The sequence below is a fragment of the Papilio xuthus genome, unplaced genomic scaffold (assembly GCF_000836235.2).
Source record: "Papilio xuthus unplaced genomic scaffold, Pxut_1.1 DF827777.1, whole genome shotgun sequence".
Classification (NCBI taxonomy): Eukaryota; Metazoa; Arthropoda; class Insecta; order Lepidoptera; family Papilionidae; genus Papilio; species Papilio xuthus.
In genome coordinates, this window is record NW_013530872.1 from 7,580,790 (window position 1) to 7,604,848 (window position 24,059).

Consider the following 24,059-nt stretch of genomic DNA (forward strand, 5'->3'; position numbering starts at 1 on the left):
TGCAATATAAAAGGCACGGAGCGGCACCAGGGGGCACGGCGAAGCGCCGGCCACGCTCGATTAGCCCCCGGAGCTCTGTACGATGAATCAAGTCTAACCAGATGTGTTTCTTACTTGCTTTTTTAAGATAATCGATTTATTCACACCTTACCGCTTTATCGCTTATGGTATATAATATATCTTCAATAATTAATATTCAAATCGTATTTATTATATTTTAAAGTATTCTGATTTTAAACATAAAGAAAGCGGAATATTTTAAAGTTGTGGTTAGTAATTAGAAGATAAATTTTATGCATTAAGATTTATAACACGTAAGAGAAGAATGACCGACAGAACTCCAATGATTGAAATTTGATGTTATTCAAGTACTATTGCTAGGTTCAACAGAAAACTTTAGCTAATATTAAATATGCTTACAATTTCTTCCCTAAGATAGATTTTTTCTTTATATCATGTATTATTTGTATTCTTCAAAGAGTTTTAGTTTCCTAAACATCTGAGCAGTTTCCTTCACTGAACACAAAATTCGCTATGGTCCTTACGGAAAATTTAATCGACGGCAAGAATTTTTGTTGTATTATTTTACTCGAAACAGTCGGGTTTGGTAATGTCGGCCTAATTTTAAAGCTCTTACGAAATGCTTCTTCTTATTTTTCGTCTACAAAGTTTTGCCCTTTATAATAAGCAATGAATATTAGCAAATTTCTTTAATTCAAAATGACCTCCACTAAAAAATATACGTACCGACCAGTGATATTTAAATCGGCATTTAAAAAATACTTTGGTATATAAAAATTTGAATTATTATTAATTACTGTATTCCGGCACAATAATTTTAATTTTATTAAACTTATATTAATTACAACTGTTTTATCCAGTCTGAATTTGAAGAAAACAATTTGTGACAACCCTTAGTTATGTTAGAAATTAATAATACGTGGTCTTCAGTCTTACATCAAAACGTTTCTGTTGCTAATTGAAATGTGAGCAAACGCAAGAATGGTACTGACTGACCGGTGAAAGTCAATTGCGTAACATCGATTTTAGGTATCGACTTTAAAATTAATCATATATCAGAATCATTCGACTATTTGCATAATGAATATCGATATTGTAATTTTATACAGGGATATTTTAATAGCCGTAGAAATTAATCCGTTATCGATTAGATTACAAAATTGTTAAGTGAAATGGTTTTGCATTCGATTTTTTTTAATATGTTACGACACATTTAGAGACGTGACTTAAAAATAATTACAAAATGTGTGAAATTATTTTATTACAAAATAATTACATACACCAAGTTTAAAAATGTACTTTTTAACACGTCGTATGTACAATAAACAAAAGATTTTTCTTTTCTAATTGTGAGCCATTTCATTCAAAAGGGACCGGGGAAGGCAAGGGATTTACTTATAGTGCAGTAGTACTAGGAGTGCAAAGAACATTAGGAGCCTTTTTGGCATGTAATGTCTTCCTATTAGCAATGGCATCGTAGGAATGAGACAGCTAACACACTTTGTGTGTATTTGACAATATGTACCTATGCTTATGTAGAACGATTGACATCCTTAAATCAATTACAATTTGGGTATCAAATTAAATACCGATGTTATTTCGTTCCATTTTGCTACAGTGTAATAAAAAACAGTTTCAAATAATTTTTCGTTCAATTTTATAACATCTCTATTGTCTAAGACTCCGTCCGCGCGGAATTAAAAAAAAACTTAGTAGCCTATGTGTTCTTTCAGACTATGTTCTATATGTGTGTTAAATTCATCAAGGTCCGGCCAACCCATCTGAGGGTACCTTTAAACAAACAGACATTCATCCATTCGCATTTATAACATAAGTTATAATTATTTTGACAATTGATTTTTTCGAAAACAAATTACAACATTTTTAGGCTCGACTCCGCTTACTGACCGTGAAATACGTAACGGTTTTATAATCATTTTAGCAACAATGCATCTAATGGATGCAATTCTGTTTGGTTGTTACGAATACAGGCTAACATTTAATATATCCGGGTATCATAAGTGCTTATCACGTTAAGTTATTATAAAAGGTCAATAAATATATATGAAATACACTTTCTTTTGAAAAAGAAATATCCTGTTTTATCTCAGAATTTTTAGATATTTTAAAAATGGTTTAAAATAGGAATAGCATAAAATAAAATCAATAATAAATATATTGAGTTTGTATTTCGTTGACAACTTACAAATCATACGATAACTAATCTTCGTGGTAAGATAATAAATGAAACTCGAAACAGTTGGTTATCTTTACATCAAATGTAAACTTAAAAAAAAATGTTCCACACTACACATCATAGGAACAAAACTCTGTAATATTTCTAATAGTCGGTGCAAAGAAATAAAAATGTTTTACTCAAAAAACGAATGAGGTTTTTTTTACAATACCATCTTCAAATTCTTATATAATATGCAATCAATCGCGCGGCGGTGTATCAAGTTGTTGACCTGTAATCAACTGTAAAGTTAACTGTAATCAAACATTTAATTTACTGGACCTTTGTATTCGGCATACACGTCTGGAATCGATCGCCAAATCGTCTTACGGTATCTGAGACGCGAAAATATATTCTAATAGCCACTTTTATTAGACGTACACGCTTATGGAAATGCAATTACGAACATATAGTTATACGTATGCAAGGCATCATAAATCTAAGGGGTACGTTAATGAAACCGTTCAAGCGGAGTTAACAGTAAATGTATTTCCTTCTAAATTTTTAGTTACAATTCCCGGAGAAGTCTGAAAGAGTAAGGAAAGCCAGTTTGAGCGGGTTGTTTTAGGGTTCCCGAGATAGTTTTGTACCGGCGAAACTAACCAAAATGCCAATTGCCATACGGATATACTCAAAGACCAAAGTTCGAGGTAAGCGTGGAGCATGGAATTACATGGTCAAATGTCTAAAATAGTCATGTTATTTATCGGATACGTACCTGCAGATGTATTGTACATATTTTGTGCGAGCTGCATCTTATTTTTTTATCATAAGGTGGCAAATAAGCAAGCGGTCACATGAACATGCCGAAATAGCTAAGCGACCGCTACCCGTAGACATCCTCAATTGAAATTCGTTGCCTACATTTAATCGACAGAGAAGGAGACGCACAGAAAACCGATATATCCGCTTCCTATGCTTCCTTCGTTCATCATAGAAAAAGGGTAGGATGGGAAAGGGACCTAGAATTAGGTCTTATATTTGTCGTACAACAATACAAATATTGCTCGAGCTGTCACGATTATTATTGTACGATGTCGCTCGGACACAGTTTGTGAAATATACTTTTTATCGTGTTGCGTTCATATCATATTATATTATTTGTGGTTTTATCAAAATCGGCTTATAAAATCTCATTTATCATTTCTGCCAGGATCATAATAGTAATTTAGTTACCTAACGACTGATGAAACGACGTTTAAGTTTTGCTAGAAGCGTATTAGCGCGGTTAGCAGAGAACAGAGCGTATCTTTCGTCTATTAGCCAGGCAAGTCGAAGTGAACTTGACAGGTCGGTCGGTGAGGATGCTTGCGAAGGCGTTGCAATCAGGAAGCGAGTTGTCGTGCCTGCAGCAACGAGCCGCCGCGCCGCTACAATGTTCCTCCTATTAGAATAGTTGATTGTTCGACTAAAGAGGCTAGTTTTAATTAGCGAGATGTATTGGTCTGTTGAAATGGTTCGTACTAATTGGGAATACGTTTACTGTTGGGAAAAATAAGAAGACAATCAATTCATTGAGATGCAATATAGTTTAGACGCGGTGAACGTAAAAAAAATAAAAATAAATTGTTAGTTGTTAATGGTCAGATTTACAGATTTTTGTGATGTTTCTTTTGGTTTATTGATTTGAGTTTTATTTGCAGCAATAAGGTGAACACTTATCGTGAGTATCTGAGACTAAAATCTTATCTCTTTTTTGCCAAAGATATTGACAGAGATGTCGATATTTTTACATATATATTGTGGTTTCAGAAACCTACGATTGGGAGTTAATAATACTTTGTGTTAAGAAAACAAATTCTAATGATTTATATTTGGGCGATAACTGTTGTAAGAAAACGTGGATTAGAGATTTACGCAAAAGTGCGGTTGTTACTTAGAAGTAATGTGAAAAGGCTATTAAAATAGAAAAGTCAAATATAAAAAAAAAAATGATTTAAAGAGGATAGAAAGTCACTTTGACGATTCATTGATATCCGATGATTAACGTTGCTTGCCCATCGAGTTGTAACTTGTTTTGAATGAGAGAAACCGTGTTATAGCTTTTACAGACGTTTAAACTTTTGCCGACAAATGAGAGCTTTAAACTTTTTTTTTTTCAGACTATAAATCTGCACAGCAAACGGATATTGGATTTATAAGGATTATAAATATAAAAGTTTATAAAAACTGAGTATTGTTGAATAGGAAAGGACCGCCATAGTTACATTTCCTGTCTCGCACAATCTATAGCTTTATTATTATTATGGTTGGTATTACGGGGTTTAAGGTTCTATTACAATTGTCAACGTCCTTATGGTGTAAAGTTTTTTCTTACATAACTACTATGTAATAAAATCATACGCAAGCTTAAATAATCTAAAAGTTAAGTACTAATTTAGTATTACCAATTAAGTATTTAAACATTCTCTTAAAATTCTTGCAGTTTTATGACACATTGGAAGACTTTAATTAAAAGTATAATCGATGTTTTTCAATTATCCATAAAAGCTTAAGGAATTCAATCAGCGGGGAAATAATGAACAAAAAAAGGATAGGGTTTTTAAATCAATTAGAAATAAATTTTATCTCTACCAAGTAATCAAATGGAAATAGTATGTTATTAAAGTTGTTAATAGGTCTTAAATTAACAACTTTAATCTTACTGCTTACTTCTTACTACAATTATAAATGCGAACGTTTAGATGTATGAATGGATGGATGTTTCATTAAAGGTATCTTTAGAACGGCTGAACAGACCACGATGAAATTTCGCATATATATAGAACACATTCTGGAAGAACACATAGGCTATTAATTATATTTGTTTTAATTCTGCGCGGTAGCATGTTATTTACTTATATTAATATAATTTAAATAATTCCGATATAGGTAGCTGAATTTGTGTAATAATAGTCAAGAGGTAGAAAGGACTTACTACTACAATTGGACAATAAAATAACTGTCTACTATTTACCTCAAGATAAATCCATGCTAAGTTAAAGTGCAAATATCATTCCAACTAAATTCTACACTGCAAAAGCTGTTTATTTCGTATGTTTCTGTTAATCTGAAGTATAATTTACAATTGTTACAATGAGCAGACAATTGACTGCGTCTCATTCGGCTTGCATTAGCTTAAATCGCATTAAATTCCATTATACGCTTTGAATAGGTTTATTTACATAATACGATAGTATTAAATTTTACTAAAACATTACGAACACAGATTATTTTAAGATACTCCGCGACCTAGTCCATTGGTTTGCCAGTATTGTTAAATATTCTAAATTTAAATTCAAATTTCTAATAAACGGAGTCATTTGTTTTAGCTTCTTCATAAATAAATTTAGTAAACGCATCTCGTGAGCTTTGAAAAGATAAAAGGATAACAATTAAAGCAGAATATATTATTTTACACAATATTTCAGTTACCATTTCTTATTTTGGTAATTACGCAGGAGAATGGAAGCACGTGTATTTATTAAATTACATACATATGCCTTTAATTTAATTGTAAATTTAAATATTATCAGATAATAATTAGCATAATTTGCTCGGTTATAAATATTGTTTACGTGCTTATGGGTGGGTGATATTAAACGCGTGCCGGCGCCGAAAGGGAGCGTTGTGTGGCTACTCTCTGGAAAATCTCTCGGATCGGTTACGACCCGATGGACAGATATCGTCGGCGTTAAAACGTTTACAATAAATTAACACGTAATTTACATGGTAATAAAATTAAAACAATGTTCTTTCCAAACCCTCGTTTCCTTAATAAAATTCGTTTAGAAAATATAAAAAACTCGGATACAAAAAAAATATTATAAATTTTAGGCTATCCAATAATCACTAGCATAGCTCCAGAGCCTTAAGAATTAAATTATTTCTATTCTTAATTGATCAAATTACTTCACAGAAGTCATCATCATCAGCTCACTATACGTCCCCACCGAGGGTATCGGGGCCTACCCTAAGTTAAAGGTGATTACGCCATAGTCAATCACGCTGGCCAAGTGCAGGTTGATTAACTTCACACATATCTTTGAATTTCTTCTCTGATATGTGCAGGTTACATCACAATGTTTTCCTACACCGTAAGAACGTCGGATAAAAGTACATATGTAAATAGGAAATCGAAAAACACATTGGTACATGGCGGGATTCGAACCCAGGACCTGCAGATTGAAAGTCAAGTGCTTTACCACTGAGTCACCGACGCTCCCACTTCACAGAAGTACTAAACCCTTAATATTTTTGTCGCACGACAAAATTTACATGTGCTTATTTAAAGGAATGGCAATAAATAAAAGCTCTTACTAGAATGAATATTTGACATGAACGTTGTAAACACGTAGTAAAACAGTCAAGAGCATTCATAAAGAGAGACGACAGGTTACGATTATCATTGGCTTCCCATAACGCGGCATCACAATGTTAGTGGCAGACGCGCACAATGAAAGGTTAGCAACCTCGGGACGCGTTCCATTCTCACTACCGTGTGGGAATATTAAACTTCGTCCCCCTCTCTCCTCGCTCGACTTATATGTAAATCAATCGATTATATATCATTTCTAATTTATAGTGCGATCCCACAATTTTTTATGACTTTGCTATAGTGTAGAAACCTTTGTTTCAACTATGAATAAACTGATTACTAAGTTTGTGATTAAACATAATTCGGTTTGTTTGTAACACGTCTGTCTGTGATATTGATTCTTAAAAAGCTATTTTCTTTCTGAATCAAAACTAAAGGGTTATCAGTGAGTTTTCACTGTCAAAAACCTGTACACAACATATTGTTTCTTCATTTCTAGGGTTCCGTTTATTCCTTCCGAGCTTCGAAAGGAAGCAAACGGAACCCTTATAGGATCACTTTCATGTCCGTCTATCTGTCTGTCAAGACACTTTTTCTTAGGAACGCGTAACGCTATCAGGCTGGAATTTATTTATTAAACAAATGAATTGGATGTCAACATATTTTTGTAAATGCAATTTAATCATTTTAAACAAATGATGTAAGTATGTAACTAACAACTAAAACAGATGGTTATTTCAAAGTAATAATTAAGGATGTACAACGTGTTTTATTAACATAGAAATAAAATTCTCTTGTACCTACGGACATGAGAGATGGTGTAGGCAAAGTATCGCTGACAGTATGCTTTATGTTGTGTCAACGCTTTCCTGTTTATCAGCTAAAGGTGTAGATACAAGCCCGGTCTCGGTGTTGGATAGGACCATAGCAGATCGTTATCTAAGGTACGCTGATACGTAATTGATATTTGCTATCATTTGCTTTATCAACAGTTTGTTTATGCAATGAAATTTAGAACAATCCCTTGATTTAGACTTTAATCAATAGGACTCATCTAAGCTAATGTCAATTAAATTGCTTTGTAGGGTTATGGTTTCACAAGCTGTAGTCCGCGACTTCGTTCGCGCGGATTAAAAAAATCTTTTTCTTCCAGACAATGTTCTATATCTGTTCAAAATTTCATTAAGATTCGTTGAGTCGTTCTCGAGATAACTGAGAGAGAGCAATCATATACTTATCCATCTATCAATTTAAACTTTCGCGTTTATAATATTGTCTGAAAAAATTATAGTAAAGCTTCTTGTAACTCCTACTTCTATATACGATACAATATTTGTATGCAATTTCGTAGACACTATAAAAAAAACCGTTATGTTTATTCTATAAAAACAATTTCCCACAGAATTACTAATCACTTTTAAAGCGCGGTAATTTACCTTGCACAGGGAGAAAATGTCGTTTTGATTTACTGGTATACCAGAGACAGTTGTAACTATAAAATATACAGGAATACTGTCGACACAAACGTACCGACGGACGTAAGTTCACTATAAAATTGAAGGAACAGTTAAGTTGAATAACGGCTAAGAGACTTCCTTGTGAATTTTGCTATTCACTAATTGATTTATACGAGACGTTTCGAGACCTTGTTACGTGAATGCTGGATAGTGGATACGTAGCCCTCAAACAATAGACCATAATTTCATACTTAATTGCATTACAAGACTCGGTTACGGAATAGGACCGCTTTCGGATCAACTTTGTATCGTTTTAGTTACATTTAACCTTTTGATCTGCCAATTCCTAAGCGATGAATACGATTAAAATCGATGTATAATTTTTTTTTGTTTTAAATATGTTTCCTAATAGTGTTGTGTTATTAAACAATTCTGTTAACAGTTGTAGCGGGTTACTGCCTATGGGTATATTAAATTGTTAATCTATGAGGAATATTTAGCTTTTTTCATAAAAAGGTTTTAGAATTATGTGTACAAGAGACAAAAGTTACTGATCTACTATGGTAGTAATTTAAATTTACTTTCAAGGTAATGCTTACCTTTTTTGAATCCAACTGTTGATAAAAGTTATCACATAGTATTGGTTTGTACGACACATTTATGGCTGCATACAAATGAATGGAAGTCAAGCAAGCCGTAACGCTTTATGAATCTTAATGTCGCTAGGTAAATATTCCATCGGATTATATTTATATAAATTTCAGTATTTACTGATTTACTTTTATTGCATTAATTTTTGTTTAATAAATATAAATAAAAAAAATAACATTTAATCCTTTCAACATTGATTCGTTAACATTTATTTTGGCTTCATTCACATTTGCCTTTATACCGTTTTAAGTATTTATATGGACAAAATATACATTTGAAATTACCTTCCAAAGTTCAGCAATAACTTTTTAGCGATTCAAGTATCGAATACAGCCAATTCTAGAGAACCGAGAACTGGATAAATTATAAACCTCTATAAGCGAGAATCAATGTCCAGTCCTTCTTTTGCTTATACAGACGGTATTGTAAGTGATGTTATTTAAATTATTTGCCTTACATTTTAAAATGAAACCAAATTAAGCTGTTCTATTTGGTTAAAATGCTAGTTGTGGTGCTACGATATAGAATATTAATTACCCATAATAACCAGCCTATTAACGGGAATTTCTTTCCTTGAACAGTTAAGTTCATTCATAGCTCATGTAAAGTTCTCACTTATCCATTGTTCATTTACGCCTTTCGTCTGTTTTGCGGTTACTGTAAAATTGTGCGCTTTGCAAAAACTTTCCTATATTTAAATGTTTACCTCCTTTTTGTGGTAAACTACGGTACTTTAAGAAATGAGAAAATGGTAAAGTAAAATTAACCACCACTATGACTTTAAAGTAAGCACATTATATCTTGTTTTTTTTTATTGAAAAATGTGCATTGGACCATCGTAATCTTTATATCCTCGTAATATAAGACGAAAGCGTTGGCATAAAATTAAAACGATGTGTGATATTGCATACCATAACTTTAACCGACTTTTCTCGATTGGGATTTTAACGAAGTAACTATTATACAACCCTATTATTTAAGGTACTTGAAGAGTAATAAAATATCCACAAATTAAAGTGCACATAGCACTTTAAGCTTTTATGATATGCAGACAGGATAAAACGAAAATTTACAGCTGCTATACACTATCACATGGTGATTTAAGGGGTGTGCTTTAGTGTAAGATGTTTTAGAATCTTATACGAGTACTTATGCCACATGCAAACGCGAGCTTCTCAATAACCAAGTGCGTGCCATGAGCAAGGAAATGAATACATAGCGGCTATTGGACTAGGTGATTGTTAGAACGCGCTTAAAGCAAGGTACAAAACCTCTAGTACATCCCTAGTTACTGTGTAATCATGTAGGTATATTATAATAGTGAATTGCTTACGAATCTTGTGCTATCACTGTTTTCTTTTAAAGAGAATAAGAGAGATGGCAAAGCAAACTTATTAACAGTTTCTGACTGAACGACATCCTGTTGGGTTGGGCTGCGACCGGGCGATACCCAATGTATCATGTACGTGGACAGTGTTTTAAAATCCAGTTCCACTTGAACTGCGGTTCGTTAATCTAATATTAGCTGCGGTTTGGTTATGACCACCATGATTGGCTTTCTTATCTACGTTATATGAAATAATAAAAGTATGTTTTTATTAAGAAATTTATGCAATATGTCTACCTATTCCTTTTCTTTTTCGATTCGCAATAATCTTATTACATATGCAAGTTTTTAGAAAAGATTTAAATTATATTATTAAAGATTTAATTGATTAGAATAATAGAATTACTTAGTTTGTGCTTTATTTACTCGTTTAGAATGATACATATTAATAAATACATAAGGAAACGGTGTATCGATATTTTATCCTGAGTCCAAAGTTATTCGACTTTAGTAGTGTTCAATAATGTAACAAAAGAATGTGGAATAGAAATAAAATATTTACAATGTGTAATACGATTGTATTGCATTCGTGGAACACAAATACGTGGTAGTGCATAGTGCTGTAACAAATGTGATATGAATATTAAAATGTTATCGATTGTGTAGTGGCTGAATGTCGATATGTTGCGTTCCAATTCTTGTGGAATTTGGGTTAATCGATAAATTTAATCGATCAAATATTGAAACCTTCTTGAATAGAAATCAGAAGAAAATATACGTGGATTTTAATATAATTTTTACTTCCCTAAGAAGCGGTTTAATTAAAGAAACTCAAGACACCTGAACTACTTTTAACCACAGGTTAGCTTAAAGTATAAGTCATTGACCTCAAGCTATCAAAAGATATTAAAATCTTTGAGGTTAATTATAAGAATAAACTTTCTATGTTACTACATTAGTAAATAAACACATACGATACTCAAATAAACTTTACGCAATCGCTTTTATTGGAATGTCTACTTTGATATAGGAAATCCAACTTTAAGGAAAACGAAGAATGTGTTTTAGTAGCTTTTCATTTTCTTGATTCATCACAAGTTTTACTGTCTGTATACATAAACATTTAGAAAACTAAAATAACATCGACTTTATGTTGCTTAATGCAAGCAAATGTATGAAGTTTTAACGTAATAAATAAAAATATAAGTTTGTTAATTACTTTTTCACACACACTACAACTACACATCTCGAACGATTATAACTAAATGTTAGTAACTTTAATATAAAATGTATTATTTATTTGCTTTTGATATGATAATTTGTGCATAACTATGATTTTTACTAATCTTAAAAGTAACAATGGTTAAGCTAAGTAACAACGTATTTAATCAATGTTACTTGACTGGCTCAGTCATAGTGCCCTGGACAACAATAATCCAGTCTGGTAACCGGCAATTTTATAAAGCCAGAGAAACCAAACATTACGGCCAACCCACTTAAGTTGCGAAGAAAAGAAAATGTATTGGGAACTCGTCGTCCCAATAAGAAAGAGAAATTGCCCGATAGGGGAATGAAACTTGTCGATTGATTTAATGGGTCGTGAAAGTTACTTTACTAACTTATACACGCGTCTTTGTTCGCGTTACGTCCGCAATTTTTACTATACTTTTAAATTATAACTATAAACAATTTGTAATTTTAATACTACTATGCGCGGTACAAATTTTAGTTCTGGTAGTGAATCTTGAGAAGCTCTGAAATAACAGCACAGCGGGGAACGACGAGTATTATATGGTTTATTGTTCCAAACCTGTTAACAATTATACCTTAGGTTTCGAAGACGATGAATAGAAATGCAATTGATGCTAAATTCTATTTGTGTTCAGCAACTTTGAATTTTACAAAAAACCTCAAGTAAAATTTAATTAGAAATGACTTAGTTCGTTACATACGTTTCGTTTGTACTATACACTATATATTTTAAATCATTAGGTATGAGAAAACAAACAAACATAAACTTAAATACAAAGAAAATAAAATTTAAATTAGCTTGTTTACTGTTTAACATATAAAATTAACAATAACATTTTATTTACAGTATAAATAAAATTATTAATAACAGATGGTTGGGAATTACGTGAGACATCCCCGGCTAGAGACAACGCGGATGCATTGAGAAGATTTATCACGCAGTCGGTGGTCGTAAATAACTTGGTTGCGCGAGGGGCGGAAAGGTCGGAGCCGAGTCGAGAGTCCGCAGCTTCCAAGGCCGATGGATAGATACCATGGCTCGGCCCCACCTGTAAACTGGTATACGCATTGTGTTAAATTGGTAATCGACATATTATCTTAAATGTATTGTTAAAACGATCTGGTTATTAACAAATTATAATGTAAGGAATTTAATAGATATAAGTTGTGTTTGACGGTAAAAATATTGCATAAATCACTTTCACTAGTCAAAAACAATCTATCTACACTCAGGTTTTAATCTAAAACAAAAAACCTAGAATATACGCAGTTTGAGATTCAATCAATGGTTTTTAGCTTTTTTGGGTCTACAGCAATTCAACTTAGAAGTGCAATAAGACTTTTAAAAGTATAAAATAACTTCAGAGATTAATGTAAACAAGCTTTTTCGTTTTATTAATACTTATAGTGTTGCTAAATTCTTATATCGATAAACTTAACAAATCGGATAATCATTAATCATTGCAATAAATATTATTCAAGGCTTTATTAGTAAAGATTTGAGTATAGAGTATATTGACTAACATGTCGGCCTCACCTCGCAAGTGTACAGAGGCCGCTCGTTGGTCAGGGATTGTCTCTGGTTACCTTTCGATAAATTGTGTTACTTGTAATACGATAGCTTTATGTTTGTAATACCACCTTAATACCAGCACGCAATAAAGCATACTAATTTATTAAACGGTAGTGAAAAAAAAAATCTTTGTGCCAGGTTATAAAACAAAATAGAAATGGTTAACTATAATTCTATATGTAGGTTTAAATATAATAAACAGACCGATTCCATTTTTCCTAAATATTTAGCTCCTAGGGAAGTAAAAGTAAAAATTAATTTTATAAATGTCGTAAGTGGAATTGAAATTAACATTTTTGGCAAATGTATTAGAAAACTGTGAACAGAAAAACCATCATTATAATTGGAAATTGCAAAATCATTACACTTTTAATTAAGTTTTTAATGAAACTTATAATAAGGGTCATCGTTATTAATTTCATATTGCAAGACATTACATTAAGTATAGAGTTACTTTTCCGCTCTATTTAGCGAAGGGCGATGAAAGACACGTTCATTATACAGCAATGATATACTATTTGTAATTATTTCGACATTCATTTTCCTACTAACTGTCGCCCGCGACTCTATTCACGCAAAATAAAAAAAACTTAATAAGCACATAGGCGTATACTATGTGTTCTTCCAGACTATGTTCTATGTGTATGCCTAATTTCAGTGAGATCCGTTCTGCCGTTCTGGAGATACCTTCTAACAAACATCCATCCATCTAAACTTTGGCATTTAAAATATTAGTAAGATTAAATAATCTATATAATATTATGATTTTACACCTAAATTAGGATTGAAATGTGAGATTCAACGTGTATATTTATTCTAATAATGTACATTACTATTTTATTTTCTATAAACTAAAATATTATCAGTTAAACATGCTTATTAGTTTGGTTTTTAGTGAGGAATAGATGTTGAAATAACTTGTTTAACTTCCCAATAGCGCATTTTCTTAATATACCAAATATATAGGTTCGAATGTTTCTTTGATTCGCACTAAACATCGTAGGTCTATAAATTTAATTTTAATGCTCTGGCAAAGTTCTTAGGTTTACTACAATCTAAATTTCCTTTTAAGTTATCGCACACATTGCAATGAAACCTTTAATCCTATCAAGGGACACTTGCATATGCGATTCTCATTAAAATAGACACAAAATTAAATTAATTAAGTGTCGTAAATGTGACATTAAAACAGAGGATAACTACGCCCCTACACCATAAGCATTAGTTTTAATGGTTGAAATTAATGCGTCGCAAACATTTCCTGGAAATACGTTTCCATAGAAACCGCTTATGCTAATGAGGCTTTACTTTTACTGAGATATATTGTGAGATAAAGATGTCTTATAGACGAGACAAAAAGAGGATTGGAGGATTGTGAGTCGCGGGTACTTTACGTTCGATTATCGCGTATTCGATCGTGAGGCTCGGCAGATGTCGCCGCGAGCGCAGCCTCCGAGACGCCGTGATACATACGATAAGGCGGCACTGAGTCTGTCCGCTGCTATTAATTGAGAATTTGTCTCGAACGCAAACCTGTGTACTTATTTGCAGACTTAGAATACGATGCAGAGAAAATCATTGCAAAATAATCATTCTGGTTTTTGTTTGTTGACCGTATTTTTTGATATAAATATATGACAGCTAGTAGAATGTTAGAGAGAGTGATTGGGTAATTTATTCATCCCCTATATTTTAATTTGAAACATTTTTTAAATTTCTCATTAGATACTTGTATCAAATCATCCAAAAGAGATAGGCAAAGCCTTATCCAATTTTACAAATGTTATATAAACTCAAATAAGTGTTGAAAGCTTGCTTTACTATTAAATATATCGCAGTACATTATTTTAATATTCAATATTTCTATTAGAACATTATCACTCGGTGTATACCAGTCCTTGTAGGCTCAATTTACTGGGTACTAATCACGTCGGCCAGTGTAGAGGGCATGAATGAAGCAGAATGTTCCGCCGGCCGCGTAGGCAGGCCTCCGTCGTTAGATAAACTTGAAGGCACTCATTAATATCCCTCGTATTTAATAGCGTGCGGAATAACGAGGGAATATTAGATGGAATTAATTTAGCTAGACTTATTCCAATAGCTCTAAACTTTAACCGTTTCACTACATTTCATTATAAAAGTTTGGAATTACGCACAAGTAATGTAAAATGTTTATGTTCGATATTTTATCCTTGATCGTCACTTATTATTTCCATGATGTTTTTTTTTTCGAATTAACCGGAAAATTAAATGGAAGTTGAATAAGTTTTATCATAAATTATAATTAAATTGATTATATCTGTAAATGTAAATGGAAATAAAATATGGAATTAGAATAGTTTAGAATAATAATTGACCTTAATCATTTATTTCTTATTAATGGTTTGTCTGAATATATGCATACATATACAGGATGCGTTGATACATTTTTTTTTGAATATTTATAGATTTAGTGAAAGTATAGTTCTTAGATGACCGTGTTTTGTTTTCATTTGAATAAAAGGTAAAAATTTTGTATTTTTACTTCTTGCTATTTCTTACTAATATTATAAATGCGAATGTTTAGATGGATAGGTGGATGCTTGTTTGAAGGTATCTCCGGAACGGCTGAACGGATCTAGTTGAAATTTGGCATAGATGTAGAATGTGGACTGGCAGAACACATACATAGGCTATTTATTAAGTTTTTCTTTTAATTCCGCGCGAACGGAGTCGCAAGCGACACCTAGTTTTCAGTATGAATTTGAATTTGATTTCATCTTTACACATTTATCCACTGCTCCACTTAAATTTGTTAACCCATTGATCGCCACAAGCCTTTATTTGCTTTAACCCCGCAATTTCGGCAAATAAAGGTAAGTAAACTGCTGTGCAATTTATCCAGTATACTTACTATGTGTAAGTGAAATTTGTATATTTTTGTTTTAATTTAAAAATAAACGTATTTTTCAACACGAAACGACAGTGTCGTTGTCACCGTGAACCGGTCCAAACTTGTGTGCCGGCTGCCGGCATACTTCGTGATTACTTTTACTTCTCCGTATTAACAACGAAATTAAATATTAACACAGGTGATACATGACAGGTCGATTGGAAACTAGACTACATTTTTAAAATGGTTATACGTGGCCAGTTATTTATTGCTTGTTTTCTATTTCTAAAGTGAAAAAAAAATATGTTAAGCCAGCTACAGACGTTCAATTTTAACTGCACGTCTTTAGCTGGCATTAGGGTCGCAAATAAATGCAACGTGCCGTAAAATGTTTCATGCATAATTTTATTAAAAGCATTTAATAAAATTAGTAGGTTTATTGACCCTCGAATCTTAGACTGTAAAGTAATAAGTAAAAAGTTGATTTTAATTATAGATACTTTTTTCTCGTTTAGCTAATTTTAACACTTTGGGCGCTCTTGCGTCTAAAGTGGCCAAGTAGTCACAGGACTTAAGTTTTAAACAATTTTAACAGATGAGGTTTTAACATCTATTTTTGTTAATGGAACCATTTTAATTTTACTGACTATTGACACAATGACACACGCTAATAGAAACGCTTAATAAAACTCGGCGAGTGTAAACTAAAACAATGTTTATAAGTTTTCGCGCGACCTTACGAACTTTTTGCTTTCTAAATCTCACCGACAACTGTCTACTGTAGAACACATTGTGTAAATTGACTTTGTATTTAGGAATTGTGTTTTTACACGTATTTTTAAATTATTTTATTACAGAAGAGTTTATTCTATAAGCGTCGTGAATATTTGGTCGAAATTAATTTAAATGAGTATAAAAACTTAAAAAAAACTGTGTTGTAATGTTTTTAAACGTATTTACCGTGGGTTTCTGAGACCGTAATCTCCGTTTAAAATATTGTCATCTCAGTTTTGCCAAACATGAAAGACGGCGATGACGATATGTTTTATACAGAGATTTTGTTTTCAGAAACCCATGGTTAGTTAGTGATAAACCAATAATGAATGATTTCAAAATGACGTAGCGACTATGGATACGTGACTGGATATTTTCTAGTTGTACTTTTTGTTTGTAGTTATAGATATACCGTAAGGTGAAAATTTCGTCTAAACGATGTGAATTGAAATGTCAAACAAATCACACGTTAAATATAAGAACAACAAGCAGCGAAAATAACGGCTTTAGCTACAAATAAAAGTGTTAATTCTAACTGAATTTCCACTAATGAAAATGTAACGTCGTTGCTAATAACAATTTCTTTATGTAAAGTTTAAGCGGCAGTGGAAACGTACTTTAAATGTGAATTATTCTGCAACTTTAAAGTACATCAACACATCTACTTAATTTCTTACTTTAAACTTGACGGTCATAACAAAATAGAGACATCTTTTATATTGCTGACTCTGTTTTTTCAAAGAGAATGAAAGGGATGCTAATATGTTGATAAAAGACTGTGGAAACGAAGTGTTAAAATACAACACGTATTTGCTTAATCATAGGTTCCTGAGACCAGAATCCCCGTATTACAACATATTGTTATCTCTGTTTTGTCAAAGATAATGACAGGGATGACAATATATTTTATACAGAGATTTTGGTCTCAGAAACCAACGGTTAGATGCGTGATTTATCAGAGGATAGGTGTTTCGCTTTTATAAAGCGATCGTAACTGTACTTAATAGAAAATCATTAAAGCCAGCATCGCACGACGGCTAATAACAGCCTGCAGTGAGATAACATCGCTAACTGTTCCTCGATACCACAATATCTTGGACCAGCTTAATTATTGATAGCGAAACATTTGTATATTTCTAAAATACAATTAGCCACTAACTTAACTCCGTGTTTCAATTTATAACTGTTTGAATAAAAGCATAATGTATATTATAGAATTACTCAAGATTATCAAAAGGAAGGGAATGGAGGCTGGAAAATGAATGTTTGAATATTTGATCTTTGTTTAGTGTTTAGACTTGTTTAGTGTGAAATCAAACAAACGTGAAAGATATATAAAAAGAAAAAAAAAACTTTTATCATATCTTCAACTTATATTTTGTAAGCGAAGTCTATTGGGTCATAACTTCACATGATTGCTTTTATGTACTGCATATCACAAATTATTCTAGTATTTTAAATGTAATTAGAGCATAGTCTTCATACGTTATATTATAAATGTTTGGATGGTTATTACCTCGTAATTGCAAAATGGCTTAACTAATCTGAACCGTGCCATTTGAAATAGAGACAGTCTGTAATAGTGTAAAAGTGTATAAGTATATAAGCCACTAACTTAGATTTATAAATAAATTTGACAATAGTAACCGGTATGACAATTTCGTAAGTTTCGTGTTTGAAACGGTGAATGCACTTGCAAATATGTGCCTGCCGCCGCCACGTTTCAGATCCAGCTGTATTAAACGACACAATCACGAATCCTGCCCACGATTCACCATTTCATCAAAGATAAGCCTTCATTCAGTATGAATATGATAAACTACTTACGGTTATCTGTTACTAAGCGAACATGTTGTAACAGTCTCGTCTGATTAAAACTATAATCTCCCTGGAATTCCATCGCGTCGCTTAAAACGTACATTCCAAACATAACGTTTATAATTTTGTTAGTTTGAAATAAAACAATACTGTTTTGTGTATACTTTTTTAATATGTATTAAGTAATTTTTTTTTATTAATTATACTATTTTGGTTTTAAAGCAAACATATATACGGAGTAAATGTCATCAGGAAAACCAGTTTGAACTTCAGATTTGATTATTTCAAGATTGGCTTCATTAAATATTGTCACCATTTGTTTGTACGGTCGAGTTACAGATGAATCTTCATCGTCATACTCAAGTTCTTCCGCTGGAGCTATGTTCTCTTTTATTATAATCATACCATTTGGTGCAAGAGATTTGCTGCATTTACGTAAAAATTCCACAAGATCATTGTTCGTTAAATATCCAAGAACCCATTGGCACCAGATTAAGTCGTACTTTTTGTCGGGTTTAAATTTTTGAAGACTTTTATGGTATAATGTTCCAAGTTTCACATTATTCTGACCTAACACCTCCGCTGCGGTGTTAATAAACTTTTCATCTTGTTCCACTAAATCGACTTTATCGAAATAAGGAACTAGTAGATATTTGCTCACTCTTCCGACGCCCGCTCCACAATCCAATGCTAGTTTCGTATCTAGCGGGTCTTCGAGTGATAATAAGTGATTCAAAAATGTTCTCGATCCATCTATGTCAATGTCCGAAATGTGACCAAAGCCGCCGAGCACGCCGTTCACCGTCGCCGGTACTTTAGCCCAGTAACTTGCAGCTTTTTTGTAAAATTTTATCTCTGTCATTATCGGACATTCTTAACGCTGAATTTAGATGACATTTATGACAACTAATATTTTATTTGACTACAAGACAAATATAAACCAGTATTTTTATGAATACATAATACGTACTACTTATTGTTTGCTAAAACTATATAAACTTTATAAAATAAAACTAAAACAAGGACTTATGTTTTTTTATTTGGTCCTAGTAGTAATATATCCAGGAAAAAATATCGATTTCATAGAGGCCATAGTGAAATTTGTTAATTTTGTTTTTTATTGAAATATTTGTATTGTAGTTAACTGCGTTCATTGTCGCCATTGCACCAAACCTGTAACATAGAAATTTCCTTTGTGTATTTAAATAGTAATAGTCATAAAATAAAATTTGCTATTCCTTTGTCGCAGGCGCTGATAGCGGCAGTAAACGAGACGCCGGAGGAGGACATCCGCGATGCTCTGAAGCAGCAGACAGAGCAGCAGCTGGCGCTGGTGCCGCGCGGTCCGGAGCTAGTCAAGGACACCGTCGCATACAATACCACTATCAAGACTGATGACACTGTGAGTTCCAAAGACATTTAATTTCACTGCCATATTACAAATGTGTTAAAATAATCATCATAATATTTTTGAGCACATTTTTTTTCTGATTAAAAAGTTTCTAACAGTTGGTCTGGATCTAATGTTTTGATGAAAGAGCGGAGTGGTAGACGTCTACTGTTTGATCTAATAGATGTAAAATAATATTTTATTTTATAGAGGGAGCTGCGCGCGCTGCGTCCGGACGGGACACTGGTGACGGAGACTCAGCACACCAGAGAGGAGGAGCGACTCTGCGACGAAGACCTGCCCGAACAAGAGGTCAGATAAATACAATATTATGACGAAATGCGGCGTTTTGTATTTTGTACACGCTGTAGTAGTAATTCTTCTTTATAAAACTTATTCACACAATTTTCTGCTACTTTCTGAACGAAGCCAAACATCTTTAGTCAATTTTATTGTCTAATCTGTAAAGTGGCAATCATTAGAACAACGGCCGTCCTATGAAATCATTGACAGTGGCGACACCTATGACGAATATAAAATAACTAAAATTCCTGTCGCAATGGTATTGACGACATGATAATAGTGTTGATTACCTCCAGGCCGGTGGCATTGCGAGCGACGAGAGCGTGGTAGAGGAGCGCGGCGGCACGGAGCGGCGTCGGCGCGAGGACCTCGAGCGCAGCACCGACCTGATGGCGGGAGGCCTGCGCCTCGCCACACAGGTTCACTCCAGAACACGCACTGAGGAAGGTATGAAATCTTTAAAAGTATTAGAGTATTAAGCATTTATAGAACATGATCATTTAAAGGATAGACTAGGAAAATGAGCAAACGGGCACGTTTATGGTTTTTACAATATTTCAACGCATATTTTCTTTCTTTATACAGTTGAGCGGGAAGGACAACCAAACATGGACGACGATTGGGATAGTTTATCTGTGAGATTGCGACGCCAGCGCCGTCTTCGTTTAAACGGTAAGCTAAACTGGTACCACTACTCGATAACAGATGGCGTAAGTTGCTAAAAGACGTCTTTATAATATGATACTAGATGGCGTTGTAATTAATGAGTAATTATGAACAAATGTAGATAAATTACATAGTTAATATATGAATGTCTTTAACATATATAAGATTCCGCCATGTATTATATGTATTTAAATGGTCAGAAGCGTATCAATGACCGTAACAAGAAACAACTACTTATTTAACTATCGGTTCTGCCCACGAGGAAACTAGACTGTTATGGTAACAAGTTATGTTGTTAATCATTCATTATACCAATAATTTTACTTAATTAATATATCTGAAGGCGTTAGTATACTGCGTCGTTATAAGCCATAATATTTTTAGTATAATTTTAACAGCCACTAAACGGTTTAATATACCCGGTGTACTTAACATTAATTCAAACATTACATGATAGCAAATTTACCACTAGATGAATAATGGATCTAGCGAAATGCAAATTGATGAAGTAATTCTAAAGACTATTGTTAATTTGAAACAATTGTCTTGTATATCTAACAGCTAGTAGAGTATTAACAGCACAACTAAGAGCACCTGCCTCATTATAATTTAATGTTATAAACCAGTAACCGTCTTGATGAGCCGACAGACGACAGACATGCATATTGCATATACCTTGCATATAATTAAACTCATGCTATGTACCTGTCTTGTAGATTTGATGAAAATGTTTTACGACCACGTATACAAAGATCTGAATCAAATGAGACATCACTTTTAAAACTTTTTAACCTTTTATGGTTATAATGCAATAATAATATATCTGCAAAATTATACAATTAATTTTCCGTTCTTAGAAAATTAAGCTCACGGTATACTTGAACCTTCACCTATCTGCCAAACAAAGGAAATGTAATATCGTGTTCAAAATTATATTTTAGTTTTCGATTAAAATTAGTTATATTAATTGAAGTGGAAGTAGTAAATCATATAAAGTTAAAATTATCAAGATTAAAATAGATTGGATAACTTTATTGAGGATCTAATTAAGTGCTTATGCAAATCTCAACCTTCTGTCACCTTATACAGGGAGATACAACTTGATGTGTGTATTCTGTAATCGAGTGTAGCGTTGTTACACGTTGTATACAAACGTAAGTCTAAAGCTGACGTTGAGTATACAATTTAGCAATATAAATAAATTCCAGCTTGATACCTTCACGCGTTTTTGAGAAAAAGGGCCTTGAAAGACGGACGGACGGACAACAAAGTGATCCTATAAGGGTTCCGTTTTTTTCCTATAGGGTACGGAACCCTAAAAATCCCCATTTTGTACATTTAATGGTAGAAAGTTGATCTATATTTAGAGTATTTTAAATTTAAAGTAACAACTATGTAAGCATTGCCATAATATTGTATTGAAATGTGTCATTTTTAACCATTTTTGTTTTAGTCATGAACCTTTAATATTCTGTGCGTCAAATTATGTGATTAAGCAATCAAGATAAAGTCATATTATGTCTTTATGATTACTACTTGTTTCTTGATACTCTTGTCGACGAAATCATTTTGATGGACTTTTGTCACGAAAGATGAAAATCGGACATAATAATAAATTGACATTAAAACAGTACTTGTAAGGTACCTAAACGATTTTTTACATATGTGCACAATACCTATATATTTTAATAGTGCTATTTTACATGAATCTGCATTTGGAAATATACTACTAGAGATTTCAGACTATTTATTTTAATTACAATTTTCATAATTATAATAATACATTCGAAGTACATAAAGTATTTATTATCAATGATTAATAGCCGATTAAAAAAAATGCATTTGATATCTATCTCTTTCTTTCTCTCTCTCGCTCTCTCTCGCTCTCTCTCTACCTAGCTTGCATCCCACAAGGTGATGGGGTCAGCTTTCTCAATTCGTCACTTCCACTTCGCTCAGTCCACGAGATTTTCTGAGACTGATTTTATCTATAAGAAAAAATATTATATTATCGTGAAGTAGAAAATGTTTTGTACAATGAATTGTGCGTTCAAATAGTCAAAGTGGGTAATTTAATCCGAGTCCATCCGATGCCGCATATGGTCAATCATTGTGCCCACGCTAAGGTTTACGAGGCCGTTTGTGACTTGTCTTTGCACACGCCTTGGTGACCCATGCCTTCTTACTAGACTCATTCTTATTTGATTTTTACTTTATATATTTAGACATTTTTTTTAAAATTTATGTGCTTAGAGACCGCAAGCTGTAACTTCTAATCAAATGATGCTTATTTTATGTAACTTTAATGCTTTTCAAGACAATATTTTTTACGATAAATTTAGTAAAATGTATTTTTAATTTTAGCCCAGTTTAATGAGATTCAAATAACGAGAAAAGATTTAATTATAATATATCAAAGGAATTCATAAAGATAATTGTATGTACAGTCAGCGTCATATAGATCGTCACAGACAAGATATGCAAATATATAGGTACATCAAAAGTAATCAATTATATCGGTACAACAAAAGTCCTCAAAATAATAGATACATTCACCCTGCTCAAAAACATCGGTACATACACAGCGTCAAATATATGAGTACATGCAAGATGCTCATAAATATCGTAGCAGCCACAGCGTCATAAGTAACGAAGCAGTCAAGGTGCGCAAAAATATCGGTACATTTGACAAAATTGAACTCTATCTCTATATACTTGTGATACAATTTGGAATGAACTACTTCTGTTACATTCATTTGACACTTTGCATCAAACCATTTTTCAAAATTTACTAAAAGTGTTCGACGCGGATGACAGATATTAGGTAGATAAAACCAACATCAAATTTAAGTTTGTCATCATATATGTTCGCCGCCGTTGGTACGTAAGGTCGGCGGTTCAAATCCCAAGCCACTATTTTTTTTTTATATTTTAACTTTTTAATTTTAATATCGAAGCACATGTAATTAAACTCTATCGCCGTAGTTATTAGGTACTTTTTGATATTGCCTTGGACTAATGAGTTAGACCGTTAAAGTACTTTTCTATTTCAAACAAAAATGAATGAGATAAAGCGATGCTATTGGCATGTAATTTGTTTATTACTCATGTTTGTTAAACTTGTACCGGTAAAAATAACACTTTTACTTTTACCTTTACTGATACTGATTATATTTAAGAAACAAAGAAAAAAAACTGAATGTCAATATCCAAACTACATCAAATTTTTGGTCGATTGCAATAAACATTCCAGTGTGCGTGGGCGCGCACACACATGTAGATAACACTTGTACGTGTAGTTTCCGCGCGTACCATACTTAAAACCCGCAAAGACAATCCACGCTCCGCCCACTCACTTCACCCGCGATGGTCTGACATAATTGTTGTTAACTTTATTTAAATTTCTTTCTACCCAACAGCGAA

General features: G+C 32.8%; 2 protein-coding genes across 4 annotated transcripts in view; one reads left to right on the forward strand and one right to left on the reverse strand.

Moving 5' to 3' along the window:
- Positions 1-24,059, forward strand: part of chas (chascon) — a 71,408-nt gene that overhangs the window by 40,906 nt on the left and 6,443 nt on the right. For all 3 annotated transcript variants that reach the window (XM_013309477.1, XM_013309478.1, XM_013309476.1), the window contains 4 exons: positions 19,527-19,679; positions 19,878-19,979; positions 20,267-20,417; positions 20,556-20,642. In XM_013309477.1, the coding sequence (XP_013164931.1) occupies positions 19,527-19,679; positions 19,878-19,979; positions 20,267-20,417; positions 20,556-20,642 (493 nt within the window). The remainder of the gene's footprint in view (positions 1-19,526; positions 19,680-19,877; positions 19,980-20,266; positions 20,418-20,555; positions 20,643-24,059) is intronic.
- On the reverse strand, positions 18,436-19,210 carry LOC106115867 (N-terminal Xaa-Pro-Lys N-methyltransferase 1). The gene has a single exon (XM_013309479.1). The coding sequence runs from the start codon at positions 19,137-19,139 to the stop codon at positions 18,483-18,485; it is 657 nt and encodes a 218-aa protein (XP_013164933.1). The 5' UTR covers positions 19,140-19,210; the 3' UTR covers positions 18,436-18,482.

Excerpts from the sequence above, each read along its gene's own strand:
- LOC106115867 (XM_013309479.1), bottom strand. The coding sequence starts at position 19,139 with ATGACAGAGATAAAATTTTACAAAAAAGCTGCAAGTTACTGGGCTAAA.